The sequence below is a fragment of the Sarcophilus harrisii genome, chromosome 4 (genome assembly GCF_902635505.1).
Source record: "Sarcophilus harrisii chromosome 4, mSarHar1.11, whole genome shotgun sequence".
In the NCBI taxonomy this organism is placed as follows: domain Eukaryota; kingdom Metazoa; phylum Chordata; class Mammalia; order Dasyuromorphia; family Dasyuridae; genus Sarcophilus; species Sarcophilus harrisii.
In genome coordinates, this window is record NC_045429.1 from 397,956,500 (window position 1) to 397,978,021 (window position 21,522).

General features: G+C 32.3%; 1 protein-coding gene across 2 annotated transcripts in view; it reads right to left on the reverse strand.

Annotated features, from left to right (window-relative positions):
* Positions 1 to 21,522, reverse strand: part of DPYD (dihydropyrimidine dehydrogenase) — a 968,100-nt gene that overhangs the window by 886,971 nt on the left and 59,607 nt on the right. For both annotated transcript variants that reach the window (XM_003769672.4, XM_031968578.1), the window contains exon 2: positions 5,824 to 5,934. In XM_003769672.4, the coding sequence (XP_003769720.1) occupies positions 5,824 to 5,934 (111 nt within the window). The remainder of the gene's footprint in view (positions 1 to 5,823; positions 5,935 to 21,522) is intronic.

Consider the following 21,522-nt stretch of genomic DNA (forward strand, 5'->3'; position numbering starts at 1 on the left):
AGATCTAAATTTAAATCCAGCCTCAGACACTATTTAGCTGTATGATTTTGGGCAAATATTAACTTCTTCCTATCTCAGTCTTCTTATTTATAAAGTAAAATAATAATAGGAAATCTCTTTTAGGGATGTTGTGAGGATGGTATTAAAAAGTGTTATACAAACCTTAAAGGACAGTATATAATGATGATGATAATTATTATTATAGTGGAGACTATCAAAAAATAGAAAAACAAGATGAGAAAGATTTCTGAACCCATGGTATGTAAGGATCAGTTGAAAGGACTCTATATGTTTAATTAACATGGAGAAGATTCATGAAAAATATAATACTTGCTTCCAATCAACTGAAGGTTTATTATGTGGAGGAAGGATTGGGCTTGTGCTCTTTTACTCTTAAGGGAAGAACTAGGAGTAATGGATAGAAGTTGTCAAAAGACAATTCTTGCTTGATATCAGGAGAAACTTCTTCATAGTAAAAGTCAAACAGTCTTCCAGTCTCTTTAGATATTTTCATGTTTGAATGGCAAACCATTCCAGTGTTTTTGCCAAGAAAATTCCATGAGGTCAGAAAGAGTGAGACAAAACTGAATGACAGAACAATAACAATTATGAATTGTATTATATAGTTTCTGAGATAGTAAACACTTTGATTCTTTTTTATAATTTTTTATTTTTTAAATTATTATTATTATTATACTTTTTTAAATTTACAAAACATATGCATGGGTAATGTTTTAACACTGACCCTTGCAAAGCCTTCTGTTCCAAATTCTCCCTCCTTCCCCCCACCTCCTCCTCTAGATGGCAGGTAGTTCAATACATGTTAAATATGTTAAAGTATATGTTAAATCCAATATATGCATACATATTCATATAGTTATCTTGCTGCACAAGAAAAATCAGATCTAGAAGGAAAGAAAAAACACCTGAGAAGGAAAACAAAAATGCAAGCAAACAATAATAGCAATCCAGTTGCTCAGTGAATAGCCCTATTCTAATATAAAGTATTTTAACTAAATTACACAAAGTATATGTGTGTGTAATATATACATAAACATACATACATACAAAAGGCTTACAGAAATATTGTTACAGTATTTAGCAAGGACTATCTACATTTTTGTTTTGAGAATATTTTAGATTTTTTTATGAATAAAAATCCTTTCATTGCCTCCTTCCCATCGGACAAAAAAAAAAAAAAAAGAAAAATAAGAAAAAAAGTTCTTATGAGATTGTTGTGAAGATAAAATGTAGCAATATTTGTAGAGCACTTTAAAACTTTAAACCCTTTTATAATTGTTATTATTATTAATAGCGTAATAAATATGCCTAGTCAAGCAAAATTAATCTTTCCATTGACCTTATTCAAAGAATATATGCCTCAATCTGCACTTGAATCAATCACTTCTCTACAAGGAACTAGTAGAATATTTTATCATGGTTCCTATGGAATCATGGTTGATCTATGCATTCACTGAAACTCATGTCTTTCAAACTTGTTTGTCCTGTTTCATATACATACATGTGTGTATGTAAAGTAATTTATATCTCTCTCTCTATATATATATGTATGTGTGTATGCATACATATGTCACACAAATATATATTATATAGAGATATAAATTACTTTACATAGTATAATATAGTATAAATTATGATAATAGGGTATAAATATTTGTATTAAATATTCTGGTATAAATTATTCTTCTGGTTCTTCCCATTTTACTATTATCATCAGAAAAAATAATCCTATAAATATACACCTCTCCTTATTAAGTGTTTTTATTTGGAAAATTTGGTTTCAAAAAACCATTTTAGCTTTCATGGCATGGGCATACTATAGTATGGGTCAGTCTCTTTCTTTTCAACTTAATTTTAGACCCTTCCTTTCTTTTCCTTTTTCTTTTTCAGACTCCATTTTAAAGATAAAACTCATACTACCTAGCTATCTAAATAACATCATATTATGTGTTTTTATATATCTGCAAATAAACTTTATATTGAGAACACCCTTTGCCAAAGTCAAAAATTAAATTGACAAATAAAAAGGAGTTTTCCAAGGCACTGAAAATTTGAGTGACTTGCCCACAGAGGTTTTTGTTTGTTCTTCATTCTTGAAGAGGACCATGACATCAGAGAGATGATGCCATGACATGTAAGTGAATTGGATTTAAGTTGGCCACTGGACCTAGTTGTCTCTGGAGGGCAAAGTGAGACAGGTAACATCCCGACACAGATCAAGATGACTGGAGATGGCCCTGATGAAATGGGAGACCTTGGTCTTTTTAACGAAGATCTTCATTTCACTGAGGCAGCATCTATTCAGTGATTAAGGCTAGATAATAATTGAGGCAAAGCAGCTCCTCTTTCTCTAGTCCAAAAAAAAAAAAAAAATCTAAATAAATAAATTAATTGGGGAGGGAAAGATCCTCAGGATCTGTGGCCAAAGTACTAGGTACTTGCCCACAGCCACAAACTATTAAGTCCCAAATACAAATGCCTCTCATTCTAGCACTCCTGACACCTGGACAAAGCTAGACTTAATCATATATTTTTTAAAAAATAAAATAGTTGTATGTATGTGTGTGTTTAAGAAGCATCTCCTCGACTGTACCCTCCACTACTTGAAGTTAGCAAAGTATAAGCTTACTCAATTACAAAGTCATAGTAGTTTAAGAAGCAATCTTTTCCTTCATTGTTCTCTTCTACAACACTCCTGGTATTAAAAAAAAAAAAAAAAAAAAAGCTGGGAGATGTGTATCTAAATACCAACTTGAAAATTTAGGAAAAAATCTAATCAAATATCATTTATTTACTTTCATCACTTTCATGATAATGATTTTTAAAGGAAAAGGACATCATTTCTTATTCACCCTCAGTGATTATTTGTTTGAGTTCTTGTTGCAGGTGGGAAAAAATGAGGCAATGAATTTTTTTATCTTATTTGGAAGGGAAAATTCAGTTTATTAGCATATATGAAAGATAATTATTAGTTACTTTGATTTTCAAATTTATAATTCTTTTATTTTGCTGCTTCCAACATGAAATCTGTGAAAAGTTTTGCTAAGTGAATGATTTGGCTACTGAAAGGGAACCCTTTTTTTCCTGTGATAAAGAAGTTAATCCAATTTGAAATGTTTTCTGTTAAGTGTAGATATTTTGAAACATCATTTCTTTCAGGAAATGTCTTGGATAATTCTGACCTGAATCAATCACTCAATCATAAAGCATTTATTAAAATACTTGCTAAATGGTTAGAATGCAATGAAAAGGGAAATATTGTGCCTGACTTCCAAGAATCTCTCTGTATGAATAAAAACACATACATATGTATACCTATCTGTGAACACACACACACACACACATATATATATATATATATATATATATATATATATATATATATATATATATACACACTATTGTATATATGCATTTATATGTGGATACACATGTATATATGTATATAGAAATATATTAAGGTATATCCCCCTCTTTGTGACTATATTTGGAGTTTTCTTGGAAAAGAAAATGGAATGGTTTGCCATTTCCTTCTCCAACTCATTTTACCGATGAGGAAGCTGAATTAAACAGAGTCTTACTAAGATTATACAGTTGGTAAATATCTACAGACATATTTGAACTCGGGTCTTCCTGATTTTAGAACCAGCATTCTACTATACCACTTAACTAACCCATTATTCCTAGGACTATATTATTATTCATTATCTGGGGCACCTCCCTATTATTAGTCCAGCAAACTGTTATTCAGAAGCTAAGGATTATAACATTCCCAAATCACCACTAACCTGACTTTAGTCCCAAAGTCATTCCACTTGATAACTGTAATCTTTCTGTGAGATTCGTTCAGTGTATAAAAATTATTTCCCACTTTTAAGAGTCTTTGCTTGATGACTAGATCTTACCTGGAAATCTTCCCAGATAACCTTCTATTGCTTTCTACAAAAACAACCAATAGAGGGAAAATTATTTGTTCTTATTGTTTTAGGACTTTATAACATTAACAAGCATTCTTACTTAGATTCTATTAGTAATTAGAAAATGCTCTTATGTTATTTGATAAATGGGAATGAAAAACATTGCTAATAATAATATCGGGATACCTAGATGGTGCAGTGGATAGATTACCAGTCCTGGAGTTGGGATGACACATTTTCCCGAGTTCAAATCTCTCCTCACATACTTACTAACAGCATGATTTTAGGCAAGTAGTCTCTATTTCCTCATCTGTACAATGAGCTGAAGAAGGAAATAGCAAACCACTCCTATATCTTTGCTAAGAAAACCCCAAATGAGGTCACAAAGAGCCAGAAGTGACTGAAAAGATTGAACAATGACAATATGACTGGCAAAAATATAAAATTCTATAGGTAGAAATCAAAGTTCTTGAGCAAAATAACTCAACATACTACCATTTAAATGAATTTTGAGTGTGGAAAATCAGAAACAATTAAGTGATTATCATTATACTTCAACTAAACTTATAAACATTTTGAACTCAAGGAATTTGGAACAATTTTATAACAATTACAGATGTGGCTCTCCAGTCTACATTCTTAAGAGTTAGGCCCTAAGTACCCAAAATGTATACTTTTTTGTTTTAAATCACTGACTGATGCATCTATATGCCAAGTCCCTATATACCTAACAACTGGTTTGGTCAGCTACATCCAGGATTAGGAATACACAAGATAAGCAAACTATCAGTTTAAGAACCTTCTTTCAAATTCAGGTATTCAGCTAGCAAAGTAATAATCACATGGTCCTGGTAGTTGATAAATCCAGTCCATTCCCAAAACTAACTAATCTTAAGGTCTTCCTTTTACAAAGTCCTTGTAAATCTGCCTTGTGATAGCAAACAGATATAAGGCTAAAGGATTAAGTAAAACTGGGATCTTGATCTGGGTAAGTCCAAAGTCCTCATCATCATTATGTACTTTTGGTCCTGTAGGACCTGGAACACATTTACACATATACAATCCTTTGTATAATAAATTGCTTGCCTCACATACCTTTGGATTTATATTCCTTCTCAATACCTCTTCATCTCATTTCCCTCACACTGATTGAAATCTAGATTCTTTGTTTGTGGCAGCCCTCTTTGTAGTGGCCAGAAACTGGAAACTGAGTGGATGCCCATCAATTGGAGAATGGCTGAATAAATTGTGGTATATGAATGTTATGGAATATTATTATTCTGTAAGAAATGACCAGTAGGAGGATTTCAGAAAGACCTGGAGAGACTTGCATGAACTGATGCTGAGTGAAATGAGCAGGACCAGGAAATCGTTATATACTTCAACAACAATACTATATGATGATCAATTTTGATGGACATGGGCATCTTCAACAATGAGATGAACCAAATCAGTTCCAATAGAGCAGCAATGAATTGAACAGCTACACCCAGTGAAAGAACTCTGGGAGATGCCTATGAACCACTACACAGAATTCCCAATCCCTCTATTTTTATCCGCCTCCATTTTTGATTTCCTTCACAGGCTAATTGTACACTATTTTAAAGTCCAATTCTCTTTGTACAGCAAAATAACTGTTTGGACATGTATAATATACTGTATTTAATTTATACTTTAACATATTTAACATGTATTGGTCAACCTGCCATCTAGGGAAGGGGGTGGGGGGAAGGAGGGGAAAAATTGGAACAAAAGGTTTTGTAATTGTCAATGTTGTAAAATTATCCATGCATATATCTTGTAAAAAAAAAAAAAAAGAAATCTAGATTCTTCAGTGTGAATATCAATACAATTTTATATGAAATTATATTTGAGCAGTACTTACAGAGCAGTCTTTATCAGCATTTCTTTTCCAATGTTTCTTGTCTAATTTCTTACTTGATGTGGAATGCACAGTAGCATAATTTTGCATGCGAGGATGTACTCCCAGAATATTCTATATAAGGAAAAAAGAAAGTGAAATATTTCATTTTAAAAGTAATAAAATATTATACAAATCAAAATATTTCCTTGTCTTCAAAAATGAAAATATCATCTATATATTAAAAATCAAATTTAAATATATACATACCAATTATATATATCTTACTAAGTAATAAAAATTTTAATTAAATTCCTCTGTATGCATACAATATTTCCAAACTTTGAAATTTAACACCAATATTTTCATACTGCTACATGGCTGTAACAGTGCCCAAATATGCAAAAAAATCAGGATTACAGGTCATCTGAAAGTAACAGAAAACTACATGCTTTTTGTGTAAAGAGCTTTCACCATAAAACAAGAACTGTTCAAAAGAAGAGTGTAAGAGATACCCTGGAAGAATGGTAAGATGTGATATGACTAGAAAAGAAGACTGGCTAGTCATAATAGAAATAAGAAATTATATTAGAGTTCAAATACATTGTAAGTAGACACTATTTTCATTCCTTATATTTTTCCTTGAACATCTTCTAAAGAACCTGCAACATAATAGGAACTTAATAAATATTTTTGATTATTTACAGATGGGCAGTCTGTATTATCCATTGATACAGACTTGATGTCAAGAAACCTAAAGGAAAACTCCAAATTAGACTCTCTATGAGGGTTCATGGAAAGTATAGGCAAGATTCACCAAGGTTAAAAAGGAATGAATTGACTAGAAATGTCATTTAGCCATCAAAGTTTGAAATGTTCAAAACAAATGGGAGTAATGGGAGTAATATATTCAGGAAAGAACAGCATCTTACATCTAGTTCTAGTAGGATTATGTAGTTTGGTTTCATAGATGAGAGGACAAGTTATCAATATTAAATGACTTAAATTAATAAATATACAGAAAAGATTTAATATCAAATTTTCTGACTCAAAATACAGTAATCTTGCTACTGTTCTACTCTACCTAGTGGCAAGGAATATAAAGTACCAGGTATAGACAACTCATTCAGTAGTTTTGGGAGGGAAAAACAAAGGAGCTGATAGCTTCAGTAAGCAACATGGAATAGGAGATTTTTTAAAAAGATTGAGTAGATAGTATATATTTGAAAGCAGAAAGAAGAATCATTATAGAAGGAGAAATTAGACTACATATATGCTTTAAAGAGATAATAGTAATGTTCTTTAAAATATAATGTTCTCTGGGAGCAGGTTTCTCAGGGGGTTTCTGGAGGCAGCCTTAGTTTCAGTTCAGTGTAATCACCCCAAATGCAGCCAACTGTTAAAGTCCAAATCCTTTATTTTCTCTTTCAAGTATTGTCTCCTTCCTTGGGCCCAGTTAGCTTTCTTAGAAGCCTATCTCTCTCCTTGGTTCTGAGAGCTCTTGCCGCTAGTCCTTTGCCTTTACCTCTGCCAGCTTCAGCCTCCAGCCAGCACAAAGGTGGAAGATGGAATGAATCTGTCTTTGCCTCCAAGAGTGGGCTTGTGTGTCTGGCCCTGAGAGCTTCTAGCTTATATTCTGTACACTGAGTACACACCAATCATTATATCACTGGGAAACCATTATTTGTTATAGGATTAAATCAATTCTAAACTAGATTTAAACATTGTCTCCTCAATTCCACTTAGTTCCTTGTTTCAAGTTCTGGCCCATAACATCTCCTTATAGGAACAGATCAATCATACTGAACCATGCTAAATTAGTTAATTATTGTCTCTATCAATTCCACTGTCTTAGTACCTTATAAGAATCTTAACAGATAATATTTGAATGTAGGTGGGGATGAATAATGCCCACTTCAGAAATTTACTAGCTATAATGACCCTGGACATATTTCTTAATTCTGTTTGCCTCAGTTTTTTTTAATCTGTAACATGATCAAAAGAAGTTTCCTTCTAAAACCACTCTAGTAACTTTGCCAGGAAAACTCCACATTGAACTATAAAAAGTTGACTGAACTTTTATTAAATGATTGCATAGCAACAACAACATTTGTGTAACCCTGGGAAATACATTTAATCTGTTTCCCTCAGTTGCCTCAACTTTACAACAGGGATAATTATAACAGCTATTTCACCTCTGTTGTTGTAAGGATCAAATGAGATATTTGCGAAGTCTCTTAAGATGCTGCTTGGCACATAGCAGCTGCTTATTAATGTTTGTTCCCTTCTTCTTTTCAAGACTGGATTATGGTCTGCTTTGTTCTGGATACTATAGATCCCAATATTGTCTAAAAATCACTATTTTTAGCTGCCATCACATACTATTCACTCCTAATTCAGCTTGCAAATCAAATTCAACAAACAAATCTCTATCAAAGAAGAGTCCTGTCATACTTTCTTGATCCTGTACTTGTGAAATGGGTTTCAAAACTCAAATTTAGGTGAGATACTGAGTACTTCCTGCCATCTTTTTCTATCTTTGTACTGCAGTCATTGCAGATGTAAGAGGAGAACACATAGAACTCAGAATGATTTTAAAATGTTTAATATCATATCCCATTCCATTCCACAAAAAAGTGCAAAATACACATCATCAGGCAGCTGAATTTTTGGTGATGAATCTTTATACACTTAAGTAGAATATGGTGAAAGCATTCATTTTCTCTTTCACTAGACCCACATTTCAAATCTTGCCATTTTCATAGAATCTTCTTGAACTTGTTTTTGTTGTTTTTAATTGTTGCTGTTTTGCTTTGCTTTGTTTTAGTCTCCAAGAGCATAGTTTCACATCGATACATACCAAGATACCACTCTGTGATTTATATGAAGATTTCTGGTGATTCTGAGAATTATTATCTTCAATAAGTCTGAGACCCACTTAAATATGACCATTATAAGAACCCTAAAGAATAATCAATATTTTCATCACAATGATAATTAATATAATACTTTCTCAAGATAACAATGATTAATCTGATTGCATCGGTGTTCATATATCTAAATCATACATTCAAAAAGACTGAAATTACCAGACTGGGTCTGAGATTCAGCTTGGCTATTTTGATTACATAAGCACCGTTTGTATGACATTGCAGTCAACTCTTTATGATATGTCAGTTAATTCAATTTATTGGTGATTTAGAGTGCTGTTTCTACTCTACAACACAAAACCAAGAAACTTAATTCACTATTTCCTCCTTTGCTTATTAGGGAAAAAAAGGTAACATTCCCTATCGTAGTTCAGACTAACAGTTATGTTGAAGGAGGTGTCACAATAGAGTATGAAGGGCAAAGGATTTAGACATAAAAAGACCTGGGTTTAATTTGGGGCTTGTGATTTATAAGCTGTGTGACCTCAGCCAAGTTGGAAGCTCTGAGCTTCAGTCCCTTTCAGTGTAAGATTGTAAGTTGTAATACAAGGATAACTTACCTTTCAAGGTTTTATTAAGATGAAATGGGGAAAATTCATATAAAATAGCTTGTCAATTATAAAATATTATATAAGAGGTTACTGCATACAACAAGGCCGGAAATATGTTATCAATTAGACAGGGATGTTTCCTGCTCCACTAGCACCGAATTCAGGAAAGGTGGTCCAATCTAATTCATTATTTTCATGTGATTTTCCAAAGTGATTTAAATTCCATGCAACTTATTAGCAGTAAAATTTAGTTAACAATCTGAATCTCCAAGGTATCTTTTTTTTTTTTAATCAGAAGCATGTCTTTGTTTAGATGTCTTTGTTAATTGCAAAATAAGCAAATTTTAATCACAGAGGATGGCCATCAATTTCATCTTTGATAGTGGTGCCAGGAAGACATGTTTATTCTTTACATTTTCAAACGTAAATGGATTAGGGAATGCATAATATTTTTTCTGCAGCTGTTATATTCATATTATTTTTTATCACCTGAAATAGTCTTACTTTACTTTCTACACAGTTTGTGAAATAGTACTTATTTTCATTTTATGACTATGCATTTGTTTGAAGCTCATCTGACAGTACTTCAATGTCTTCTCATTTAATATCAAATCTCATGCAGATTATCCTTATTGAACAGCAGACTTGCAGGTATGTTAGGAAAGCCCTTAACAGAGTAAGGAAAGATTTGAGTTTTGATATAGTTTGGTCTAGATGATCACTGAAGTCTTTCTCATCTCTTAAATACTGTGTTCTAAGAACACATAAATACTGTTTCTGTATCTGGCTGTATGAAGAGGGAAGATCATTACAAAATCTTTTAACTTGTTTTCTAATCTGAAAACCAAAGATAGCTCAGTGATACAATAGATAGTATTACAGTGGATAGAGCACTGGGTCTAGAGCTATCTAAGTTCAAATATGGATTCAGAAGCTTATCAGCTATGTGGCCTTGGACAAATCATTTGATTGCTATCTGCCTCAGTTTCTCTATCTTAAAATGGGAACAATAGCAACAAACTCTCATAGTTCTAGAGTATAAAAGTAAGATATTTATAAAGCATTTTGTAAAACTTTAAGTGTTATTTAAATGCTAGCTATTATTATTTATCTTTAAAATACAGATGCTACTACAAATATTAACTACCTCATGGATTACTGGACTTAAAGGTCAGGAAGAGCCGAGTTTAAATTATGCTTCAGCTACTCACTTAGGTGACCTTGGGTGATAATAATGACTACCTCTTAAGATGAAAACGGATATGAAGCACTTTGCAAGCTTTCAAGTGCAAGCTAAGATTCAGTTAGGAGTGATTTGTACATTGTTCTATAGAAGACCCTATTATAGACTGACTAAACAGTACAGGGAATTATAAAGTTCTCTCTTCTTTCTGCAAACAAATCCTTTTTTAAGCTTTTTTTTTTTAAAAATCTAAAAACAGAGAGGATTCTGGGAAGATGGCAGAGTAGTCAGTAAATTTCAAACTCTCCAAATTTCCCTCACAAACAACATAAATTTGTGCCTCAGGAAAAAAAAAATTAAGAAAACTTGGGGCAGAACAGGGGTCCTCCTGATACAACCCAAGAATTTAAGAAAGACCTTTAATTAACCAGTGTAAAGTGCAAACACCTCCAGACTAGCTCTATAGAAACACCAAGTGGAGAATCCTGGGATAAAATTATGTACCTGATGCATGGAGAGTGTCCATCAATTTGGACTATCAGAATTTATATCTTGGAAAGACAATGCACAAGGAAAGTTAAATAGGACTCAAAATAAAGTAGAGGGTCACTGGCACAGAATGCCTTTAGGAAATGATACAATCTAATTTATATTTTAATGTACTTAACATCTCCTGGTCATCCTGCCATCTGGGGGAGGGGGTGGGGGGTAAGAGGTGAAAAATTGGAACAAGAGGTTTGGCAATTGTTAATGCTGTAAAGTTACCCATGCATATATCCTGTAAATAAAAGGCTATTAAATTAAAAAAAAAAAAAAAAAAAAAGGAAATGATACAATGCTGTGGTTAAATACCTGGTTCTTCCTGAAAAAAAAAATCCCACTTTTTCTTTTTTTAAACATTAATATACTCCATTGATGATCTAGTTGATGACTGATGATATACCATTAATGTGCTCCATTAGAGCAGCACATAAGGGAGTAGAGGAATAGTTTTGAAGGAAGGTATACCTAAGTTCAATTTCCACCTTTTTTCAGATCCTGGCTGTGTAATACTGGACAAGTCAGGACTTCTTGATATTCTATGTAACTACAAGGCTTTAAGTTGCAGATAAGCTACAGATCTACAATAATATGGGCATTTGCCTTATTAGAGAATTCTGTATACCAATAAAGAACAGATCCAGTCTCTATCCCTGTTCTTATATTGCTGTGATGTGGCTACAGCTTTGAATATCAAGTCTCTAAAGTATTAGTCACAGATCACTCAAAAGATAATGGGAGATTTCATGGTGGGAATAATTATATTATTATCAGGTAACTTCAGAAAAGAAGAAGCAATAGAAAGTATTAGAAAAATGTCTTGCAAATTCTCTGTGCAGTGTGAATGAGGGACAAAAAGAAAAAAAAGATATCCTTTGTGCTCCACTGGAACTTAAATAATTTTGGAAATTCTAGAGGAAGGTCCTTGTGACGGTCCTTTATAGAAGATATATGGAAAGAAAAAAGAATTATACTGGATCAGCAAGTATAGATGGATTATAACTTATTCCATTATAGGGAATACCCACATCTGTTAGATCAAAATCAGAGCTAAGTATCAAAAGCTCTTGTCTATTATTGTGCTGTGTGATATGTCTAAATCACCATAGGTTCCTCCAAAACTATACTAGAAATTTATATTCCTGGCAGAACCTAATGGTTCTGGAAAACCTTGTTATAGGACTAGGGAGAAATATAAGTATCAACACCTGAAGACCAATCTAGATCATCATTAGTAGGTTATTCACCAAGTGATAATTTTTTTCCCTGTTGTAATTCCTGAAATTATATAAAATTATCTTCCATACTGTTGGGACCACTTTCTGATCTTGCTCACTCAATGACTATGGAAAAAAGTAGAAGAAAAGTAGCCATAACTTGATACAAATCACACTGTTTTAGAATATCAACTAATGGGAATTTATTTGTCCTCTCACTGTGCTTTTTTCCAATAACTGATACAAGAGGAACTGACACAATTCCATATTGATATTTTGTGCTAAATTGTATTAAAGCATATAAAAAGCCATAGCTGAACATAAAGAATGATTCATAGGTTCTGCTTAAAGAGATGAATAAAAAACAGAGATTAATATTATCACTTTTCCAGAGAAAATGAAAATTACTTCATGGGACACTTGGTCATCTTACTGTGAAGTACCCATAATGAGCATAAGCAAAAAAAAAAAAAAAAAAAAAAAATCACTACAAAAGTAATTATTGCTTCCATGCAAACACTATTCTAGAACATGAAAAGTAAAGAAGCTTTATTTAGGGCTTGGCAAGGTCTTTCAAATTCAATCAATCTGTACTTTCATGCTCAACAACTTCAGTGTAAAAATTGTTACAAGGAAAACCAAAATAATTGTTAGAAAATATAGTTTCGTACAAGAAACATCAATAGACATAACCCTTATACATAAAAAAACTCTAAAAAAAAATTTTGGCTTGGGAATGAAGGAATAAAAAATGTAAATACTTCCAGACCATTATTCAAGAAAAGAGTCCAAAGGTAGAGATATAGTCAATATTCAATGATGTAATAATAACTTTGATTATTTCCTAATAAAAAGAAACTGACTGGGTACATAACAAATGCATTTGTCATTTGGGAATCAGTTTTTATATGTAGCCAGATTATTATTTGGGTAGAATAAAGGTCCAAGTAGATGTTAAAATAGAAGAAAGTATAGATTTATAGAATCAAGAAAGGAAGAACTTAGCTGAAAATGAGCATATTTAGAAAAGCAAGAGAAATTACTTAAGCCACATTTATACGTCCTTTAGTGCTGATGTAGCAAAGTTAGACAAGTTAACCTAACGGTCAGATCATTTGCAAAAGTTAGCAAGTAGAATATGAGACAACAGGGAAGAAAACGAGGCTAGACTCCTGGGCCTGGTATTTTTTCCTCATGAATTTTCTAGCGTTTGTGTGGCCTTTGCTTCTGTATTTCTGGAAAGAGCCCCAATTTCTGGGGGAGCTCATGTGAGTGTCTATCTGTTCCCCTCTCCAGTCCTTATGATGTCCACAAATAAATCTTATATTGCTTGAGAGGAAAGAAAAAGAAATAGATATAAGGTGGGCATGTAGGAGTAGAACAGAGATAAAAGCAATAATGCTTTTTCCTACATTTTTTTTTTTTTTTTTTGCCACACAGTCAAGTATCTGATCTTTCTGATCTGAGCTCAATCCCCTATCACTAAGGGACGATGTTCCTTGGTGGGCATGAAATACTACAACAAAGATGGGTTACTGCATATTACAACAGCAACACCAAACAACCTATTTAAATGAGCTGTCAATTACTTTTTAAAATTAGTAAAATGGATAAAAAAGACATTTTATCTTTTATTTTCTAGAGAATTGAAGGATCACAGTATTTAAAACTAGAAGGAAATTTAAAAGTCAACTAGTTCAAGCTTCTCATATTGCCAAGTTAAACTAAGTTCCAAAGACTTACCCTAAGTCACACAGCCAGCAAGAAGGAGAATTGGGATTTAAAGCCAGATAACTCTTGTCTCTAAAGCTTTTACTTTTTCTATTACACTATTCTGCCTTCTTTATCCATTATGAAAATCATCACGATAATGAGGTCCCACTTGCATGTCTTGCTCTTTCCTCTTCTTCTAAATAACGCAAAATAGTCTGATTATATGCCCAGAGGAAAAAAGCTCTACATGGTTTTTAACTCTTTCCTATAGACTGAATCAGAATTAAGCAAGAACCAGGGACTAGTACTTTAATTAGGGCTATTGATAGGAACTGGTGAATCAATTGGGCTGCCCATATTTTAAACAAAAGAATCTAGGGCCCATTTCCTTGTAATTTCTTCCCAAAGGGATCATGATTAGTTCAGTTAGATTCTCAGAATTTCTTATTTATCCACAAACACCAAACAAATGTGTTCTAAGTCAAAGAAACTTTATTGTTGCTTAGGAATAACGTGTCCTAAATCTTGTACAAGGTATTACAGAAACTACACACACAAAACAAACAAATAAAAAATATAGGATATAAAAATACTGAGGCTATGGTTCTGAATAACTCTGTAACCACTGGGCATATACCTATGATCTGGTCAGGTAATTATCATTATATGCCAGTATGAAAGAAACTAGAATTGGGGTCAGTTAGAAAAATATGTAGTACTAATGAATAATGATAGTGAGCTTGAATAGGATTAACTGATAATATCACAAAAGTCAACTGTGTTCTTATAAGAATAGTGCTTAATCATTCAGAACATTAAATAGATACCATCAGATAAGAAGGTAAGTGCATTACTCAGGGTTTCAATTCAGCTTCCTCTGATCCTAATACATGAACAATGCTCTTTTCACTGTATAGTACATTAAACAACAATTTTAGTAACTTATCATCTATAAATCTACCTATCTACATCTATATACCTATCTATCTACCTATCCAGAGATAAGATAGATAGATATAGATATGTTAACAAGAAAGAAATTGAATCAAATACTGAAAGCAGGAGATAACCAATGGACTGCTCAGGTAACCAAATAAATTCAAGAAATCTAAAGCAAAATTTCTAACAAGTCAGGCAGACTGTCTATGGGGGATCTGTGGTAGGATAAAAATGACAGCCACTAAGGATGATCAAGCATATATGAGCTTTCATTTACACAGTCACCCACATCAATAAAATCACAAATCTATCAAATCATTTTATTAAAAGATGCAGCATTTTGTTTTGTTTTTAATGGGCACATTTCCAATTTCCTATAAAACAATAATACAAAGGCCTTAACCTCAAAAAATGTAAAACAAACATCTTCCTGCACTATTTTGATTTTCCTCTGTCTCTAAATTTTGTATCCACTTGCCTCATCTGTGTTATAAACCTGACCTAATAAACAATGATACTTCTGCATTACATTTAATTCTACTTGGTGACTAGAAATAACCCAGAAACTGGGGCCTTTATCATGAAATTCCCAATCTCACTATAATTTTCATTCTAACCTATTTGCAGCATGCTTTAATTAAAAGCCAGTCCCTACCCTCAAGAAGCTGATATTCTATGGAAGAAATAAACATGTGAATTGGTAATTCTATATCTCATTATTTAATTACAATTAACATGTTATCAATTAGTAGACACATGAGCTTAAATGAGCCTAGAAGAAATCCAGAGATTTTAAGAGGCAAAAGGGAAAATGAATTATATTCCAGGTATAGAAGACTTAATACTCTACAAAAGTATGGAGGTAGCAGATGAAATGCTAACTTTGGGAAATGACAAATAAACCTGCTTGTTTGAAATATAGAGTACAAAATATTTCAGAGTCTGATTCTTTTTGTACAGCAAAATAACGTTTTGGTCATGTATACTTATTGTGTATCTAATTTATATTTTAATATATTTAACATCTACTGGTCATCCTGCCATCTAGGGGAGGGGGTGGGGGGGTAAGAGGTAAAAAATTGGAACAAGAGGTTTGGCAATTGTTAATGCTGTAAAGTTACCCATGCATATATCCTGTAAATAAAAGGCTATTAAAAAAAAAAAAAGAAATATAGAGTACAAGAAAGAGGATGATGTGAATTATTACTAGGAAGGTACATTAGAAACAGATTATGATGGGTTGAAATGCTGAGCTAAAATTTTTGTATTTTATTCTGGAAGTAATGGGGAGTCTTGTGCTTTGGGGCCTAGGAAAACCATAAGTGTTTATCATCTTAAACAGCCCAGCCCCTTTATATAGAAAGAAGGTTAAATGAACTACTGTGACCAATTACTATATCATTTGAAAAACTGTGTGTAGTTAAAGGGAAAAGAAAGGGTCATGGTGGCCCTTTCTCTCACTAATTGCCAGAAGATAGATCCCACACACACTCACTTGGATAAGAATACATGATAATTTAAGGAACATGGAAAGTAATATATCTTATTCAACATGCAATATAATATATATGTAGATGTACATATATTATACATGTGTATATAATACTCACATGACATACATAGAATAGGATAAATGTGAGAGATTAGTGACAAGTAATAGTATTCAATTATTAGTCATTTATGAGAATATTTATGAAATGTGTACTAAGGGAGTAGCAACACCAGTTGTTTTTTCTCTTGTTTTATACTTATCTGCACTTTTAAAATGTTTTCTACAGTCCTTAGAAAACATATTTCAGAAAAAGTTGGTTTTATAACATTTTCCTTTTACTATTTTTTGTTATTCACTATCTGCAATAATACTTGTAGCTCAGTGGGGTCTGATTATATGGCCCTTAAGTTCCTGGATAATTTTATGTTTGCAGATATACATCATTTATTTTAACATGCTTATAAGATCCTAATTATATGGGCTATATGTAAAACTTGATGCCAATGGAGCATAGCTATCTGATAGGATTTATTCACTTGAATTTTAAGATATTTTTCTTTTTTATTTCTTTCTTAACTTTACATAAACATCTAATAGTGTGACTTCTGTGTTACATTCAATCCCTTTTATGGAATATGAAGAACATTAATTCTCCAAATGGAAATAAAAATCTCCCCCTGAAATGCTTGTATAATTCATATTTATGTGGAAACTAAGAATCCTTTTAAAATATGAATGTAATAAAGCATATTCTCTCATCAGAAAGTAACACACAAATCCTTGTCATCTAATAATATTGGTGCAGTCATTGCTTCCTTCCTTCTCCACATATAAGCAGCTTTTGATAAAAAAAAAAAAGAATTATGAATCTATATACTAATGATTCGTATAACTATAGTATTGCTATAAAAAGTTACTTTAAAATTCATTTCCAGAGTTCAATATAGGATTTTGGCCATGAATATTATAAATATTTAAATTATACTCTAAAAAAGTTACAAATTTCTAGGAATGTATTGCAACAGATGTATTCCATTGGGTATGACACCATGTGGTCCCATATATGGAACAAATGGTGGGATAAACCAACAAAAGGAGCATACCCATATGTTTATTCCTGTTGGAATTCAGCAACAGAAACAGAGTTCCACATTCAGCACTTGTGGAATTCCAAACAAAATATAATGTGTTCTAGAATTAATAAATAAATACAGTTCACAATTACAAGGAAGGAATAAATGAAAAAATGGATGGACAAGTAAAAATGTGATTGATGTTTGTCATTTATTGTAAGATTAGAGATCTAAGAAAAGTTTTGTATCCTAGAGCCATGAATAGATAGGAAAAGAAATAAATGTAATATTAATGTTCTCCTCCATATCTCACTGTTCCAAAAGGCTTGGAATCTGTCTTCTTAAGAAAGGCTAAAACATAGTTAAATACAGACAAGTGGAATTCTTAAAACAAACAAACAAAAAAAAAAACTTTATAAATAGATAAGAAAGCATCATATGATCATATAGGGAGAACCAAAAACAAACAAACATTTTTTGAGATTATTTAGTTGTAAATACTCAAGTTCAAGACAAACTTCTTGAATTAAAGGCATTATGATCACTCCATTTTTAAATCTTGAAATATAATTATCAGTTTAGTCTACATCTAGTCACTTGATCTCCTCAGCTCTCATTTATTGTCTTTATATGCATGTTTCCCAAACTTATACATTCTTCTTCATACTCTCTCTTGAGCTACAATCAAAATTCATTAATGACTTTCAAACATCTTGACTAGATATTCCATAGGTATTTCAAACTCAACATGTCCCAAATAAAACTCATCTTTCTCCCCCCAAATCTCCTCTGTTCTAAGCTGTCCTATTATTATCAAAGGAACTAATACACTCTCAGTCACTCAAACCCACAGGTCGTGTTTAACCTTGACTCTACTCTCAATCAAGCCACACATCCAGTCTCAACAATTCTCATTCTTTCTACCTTCACATTTGTCCTGTACATCTCTTCACCTACATAGACTCTATCCTAATTCAGGTCCTACCTCATTCTGTACTACAGCAACAGTCTCCTAACTAATCTCCCTATCTTAAGTCTCTCACTAATCCAAATCATTGTTCACCATCTGCCAACATTAGTTTTTGAAGCATAGGTGACCATGTCACATAGACATTCCTTGCTCCCAAGATTTTGTTGCTTTAATGGGTCATTTTTCTGTTCTTTAACACTTCTCTTTTCTTTCTTTCTTTTTTAAATCTGCAAACCCAATAGGTATTAATTAATTAATTAATATCTGATAAAAAACTCAGAATAAATGAGACCTTTGTTTTCTAGACACAGCCAATGCAAGAAATGGTTTTGCTTAACTATGCATTTGTTAAAAATGATTTGTTTTATCTTTTGTCTCAATTAGAAATGAAGAGGCAGGTTTTTTTTTAAAAAATTAAAAGTATAAAAAATTAAAAACCACTAGTTTTTCATCTATTCAAAGGACTTGCTTGTAACTATGATACAACCTAAAAATATAGTAAATAGAGTGCCATCTTTGGAGTCAGGAAGATGAGTTCAAATTCTATCTCTGAAATGTATGAGATGTTGCTTAATTTCTCAGTTCCCAACTCAATTCTCTATCCTTACATATTATAGCTGTTGGTATACATAAACAGGCGGGGTTTCTTCACCAGGGCTTTCTTGCTCTAGTGTCTTGGGTCCATTGGTCATCTTTAACAATAATTTTAATATAGCCTGTATTTTATCAATGCTTTTGATCATTTAATTTTTGTTAAACTACCATAAAAGGAAGAAAAATTTCTACCATAAATTTGGCCACCTCAAAGTATTTCTATTAAATACACTGGAATTATACTTTTAATGATAAAATACCCCATATTGAGGAAATAACCTCCAAATAATCCATTGACCAAAACAAATCCTCATATATTTAGTTATAAAACTACATATTTGGTGAGAAAAAATGAAAACATTTCTTTATCCTAAGCAAATGGAGTCCTTCTTGTTATATAGATATTCAGTTCTGAATTATTATTAATTTCGTATGTTAATTTAGATTGTTCGTTGAAATTTTTCAAGTATTTAAAAAGGCTACTTATTCTGAGCAGAATATAATGTGCATAAGCTGACTGACAAGTATGTAAGATTTTTGAGTTTCATTTTTCATTGCCACAATTCATATATTGTAATAAATGATTATATTTATCTATGTCAGCATAGCAATGTAACTTTGGAGAATAAACATTCTGAATGCAATTTATTGGCTGCTTATCACAAAAGCTTTTCTTTCACATAGCACAGGTAAAAATATGTATCTACACATAAAATATTGGATTAACCTTTTCACAAAAAGCAGTAAGATTCAATGAATCTTGGGTAAAAATAAATTGAATTGGGAAGAATGGCTACAGATTTTACTTAATAATGTCCCAAATGAAAAGTGATGTTGAATAAAAATTCAGTTCATGGCAAGCTTGAGTGTTTTATTAAAAAAAAATTACAAAGTAAGACTGTTTTTAAATTAATATCCAACATAATCGATATCTAGGATACTTGACCAAACACAAAGGTTCCAAATTATAGTTGTTGGTTTGTTTTGTATTTTTCGTTGTGACTGTTCAAAAAATTCAGCTCTCTCATCCCCAAACATATGGCTTCAGCAGGATGTTTTGGATATGGCAATTCCCATGATAAAAAGGACATCTACCACTGCTTTCCTTTAAATTATATCTGTCTCAAAAAATGGTAGAACCACGCGGTATAATATCATACGATGCTCCTTTTGATTAAATTTGGCAGTTAGAGAGTCACATTAACCCTCTTAGCTTCTTCAATGTCCAGCTTACTTCAGGGAGAAGGTAAGGGTGGTATCTTTTAAACCCAAAGATCTAGAATGTATTGCTTCTGCTAATTCTTCAGCAAAGCAGTGAAAATATGTTGTAGCAGTGTCAGAGGCAGAAAAGTGGAATGTCATAAAATATAATTCCATGAATCTTATTTGGCACATAAAATGACAGAAAAGGGGCCAGAGCCAAGTGCAGTATCTAAATCAGAGTTCTGTTGTGTCACTCCTTTGTCTGTTAGCACCATTCTAGGAGGCATTTGGAGTGTTGAAACAGATTGATAAAGATGCTGTGGGGGAAAAGAATTTTTACACCGTTATAAAATAGAATTAAACAGCACAAAGTACAGCTCAACCTGGACATAAGCATGGCCTTTGCTACACAATACTCTGAAGTTTAGGCTTCAGCCACCATGGAAATACCATGATAACTTTGGAGCAAATACTGTTGAAACAGTAGGTTTCCCAAGAGTAGAAGAGCACTTAAATTAAATATCTCCTTTCTAAAAAACAAAAATTTTGCATCATATCAAAATTCAGTGTATTTGAACTCAATATAACATTTCACTTTGCTCTTTAAGGATTTTAATTGTAAATTAGTGTTACCCATTCAATCAATCAATCAGTACTCTTCTTAGAAGAGACTGTTAGATGTAAGGCTCTATAAATATATTTCTGAATTAAATGAGATTTTTTCCCTAATAGTCCTTTCCCCCCTCAAATAACCTTACAATTCTCCTTATTGTTCTTGAGTGGTTTTTGTAGTGTCTAAATCTTTGTGATCGTTTTTGGAGTTTTTCTTAGCAAAGATACTGTTTTGTCATTTTCTTCTCCAGATCATTTTAAGATGAGGAAACTGAGATAAATAGGATCAAACAACTTGCCCTGCCTCACACTGGAAATGTCTGAAGCCTCATTAGAACTCAGGTCTTCCTGACTCCAGGCCAGATACTTTATTTACTGCACCACTTAACTGGTTTTTGACTGTATTGCTTCTCAACTTACTCCCTTTTATATATTTCCTTGCTTTTATTTCGTTTCTTCTTTCCCTATTCCATTCCTAATATGTATGAACACCCATTTCTTAGATTATAATATTTGATATTTACATAGCACTGTAAGATTTAAAAATGGCTTTGCATTCATTATTTCATTTGATCCTCACATTAACTCTGTGATAAATGTAAGCAAGCCAGACATCATTATTCCCATTTTTTAAGATGAGGAAAATGAGATTCAGTTCAGTCAAGAGACAAAGTTGTACAGTTTAGTAGGCTGGGCTTGAATCTAG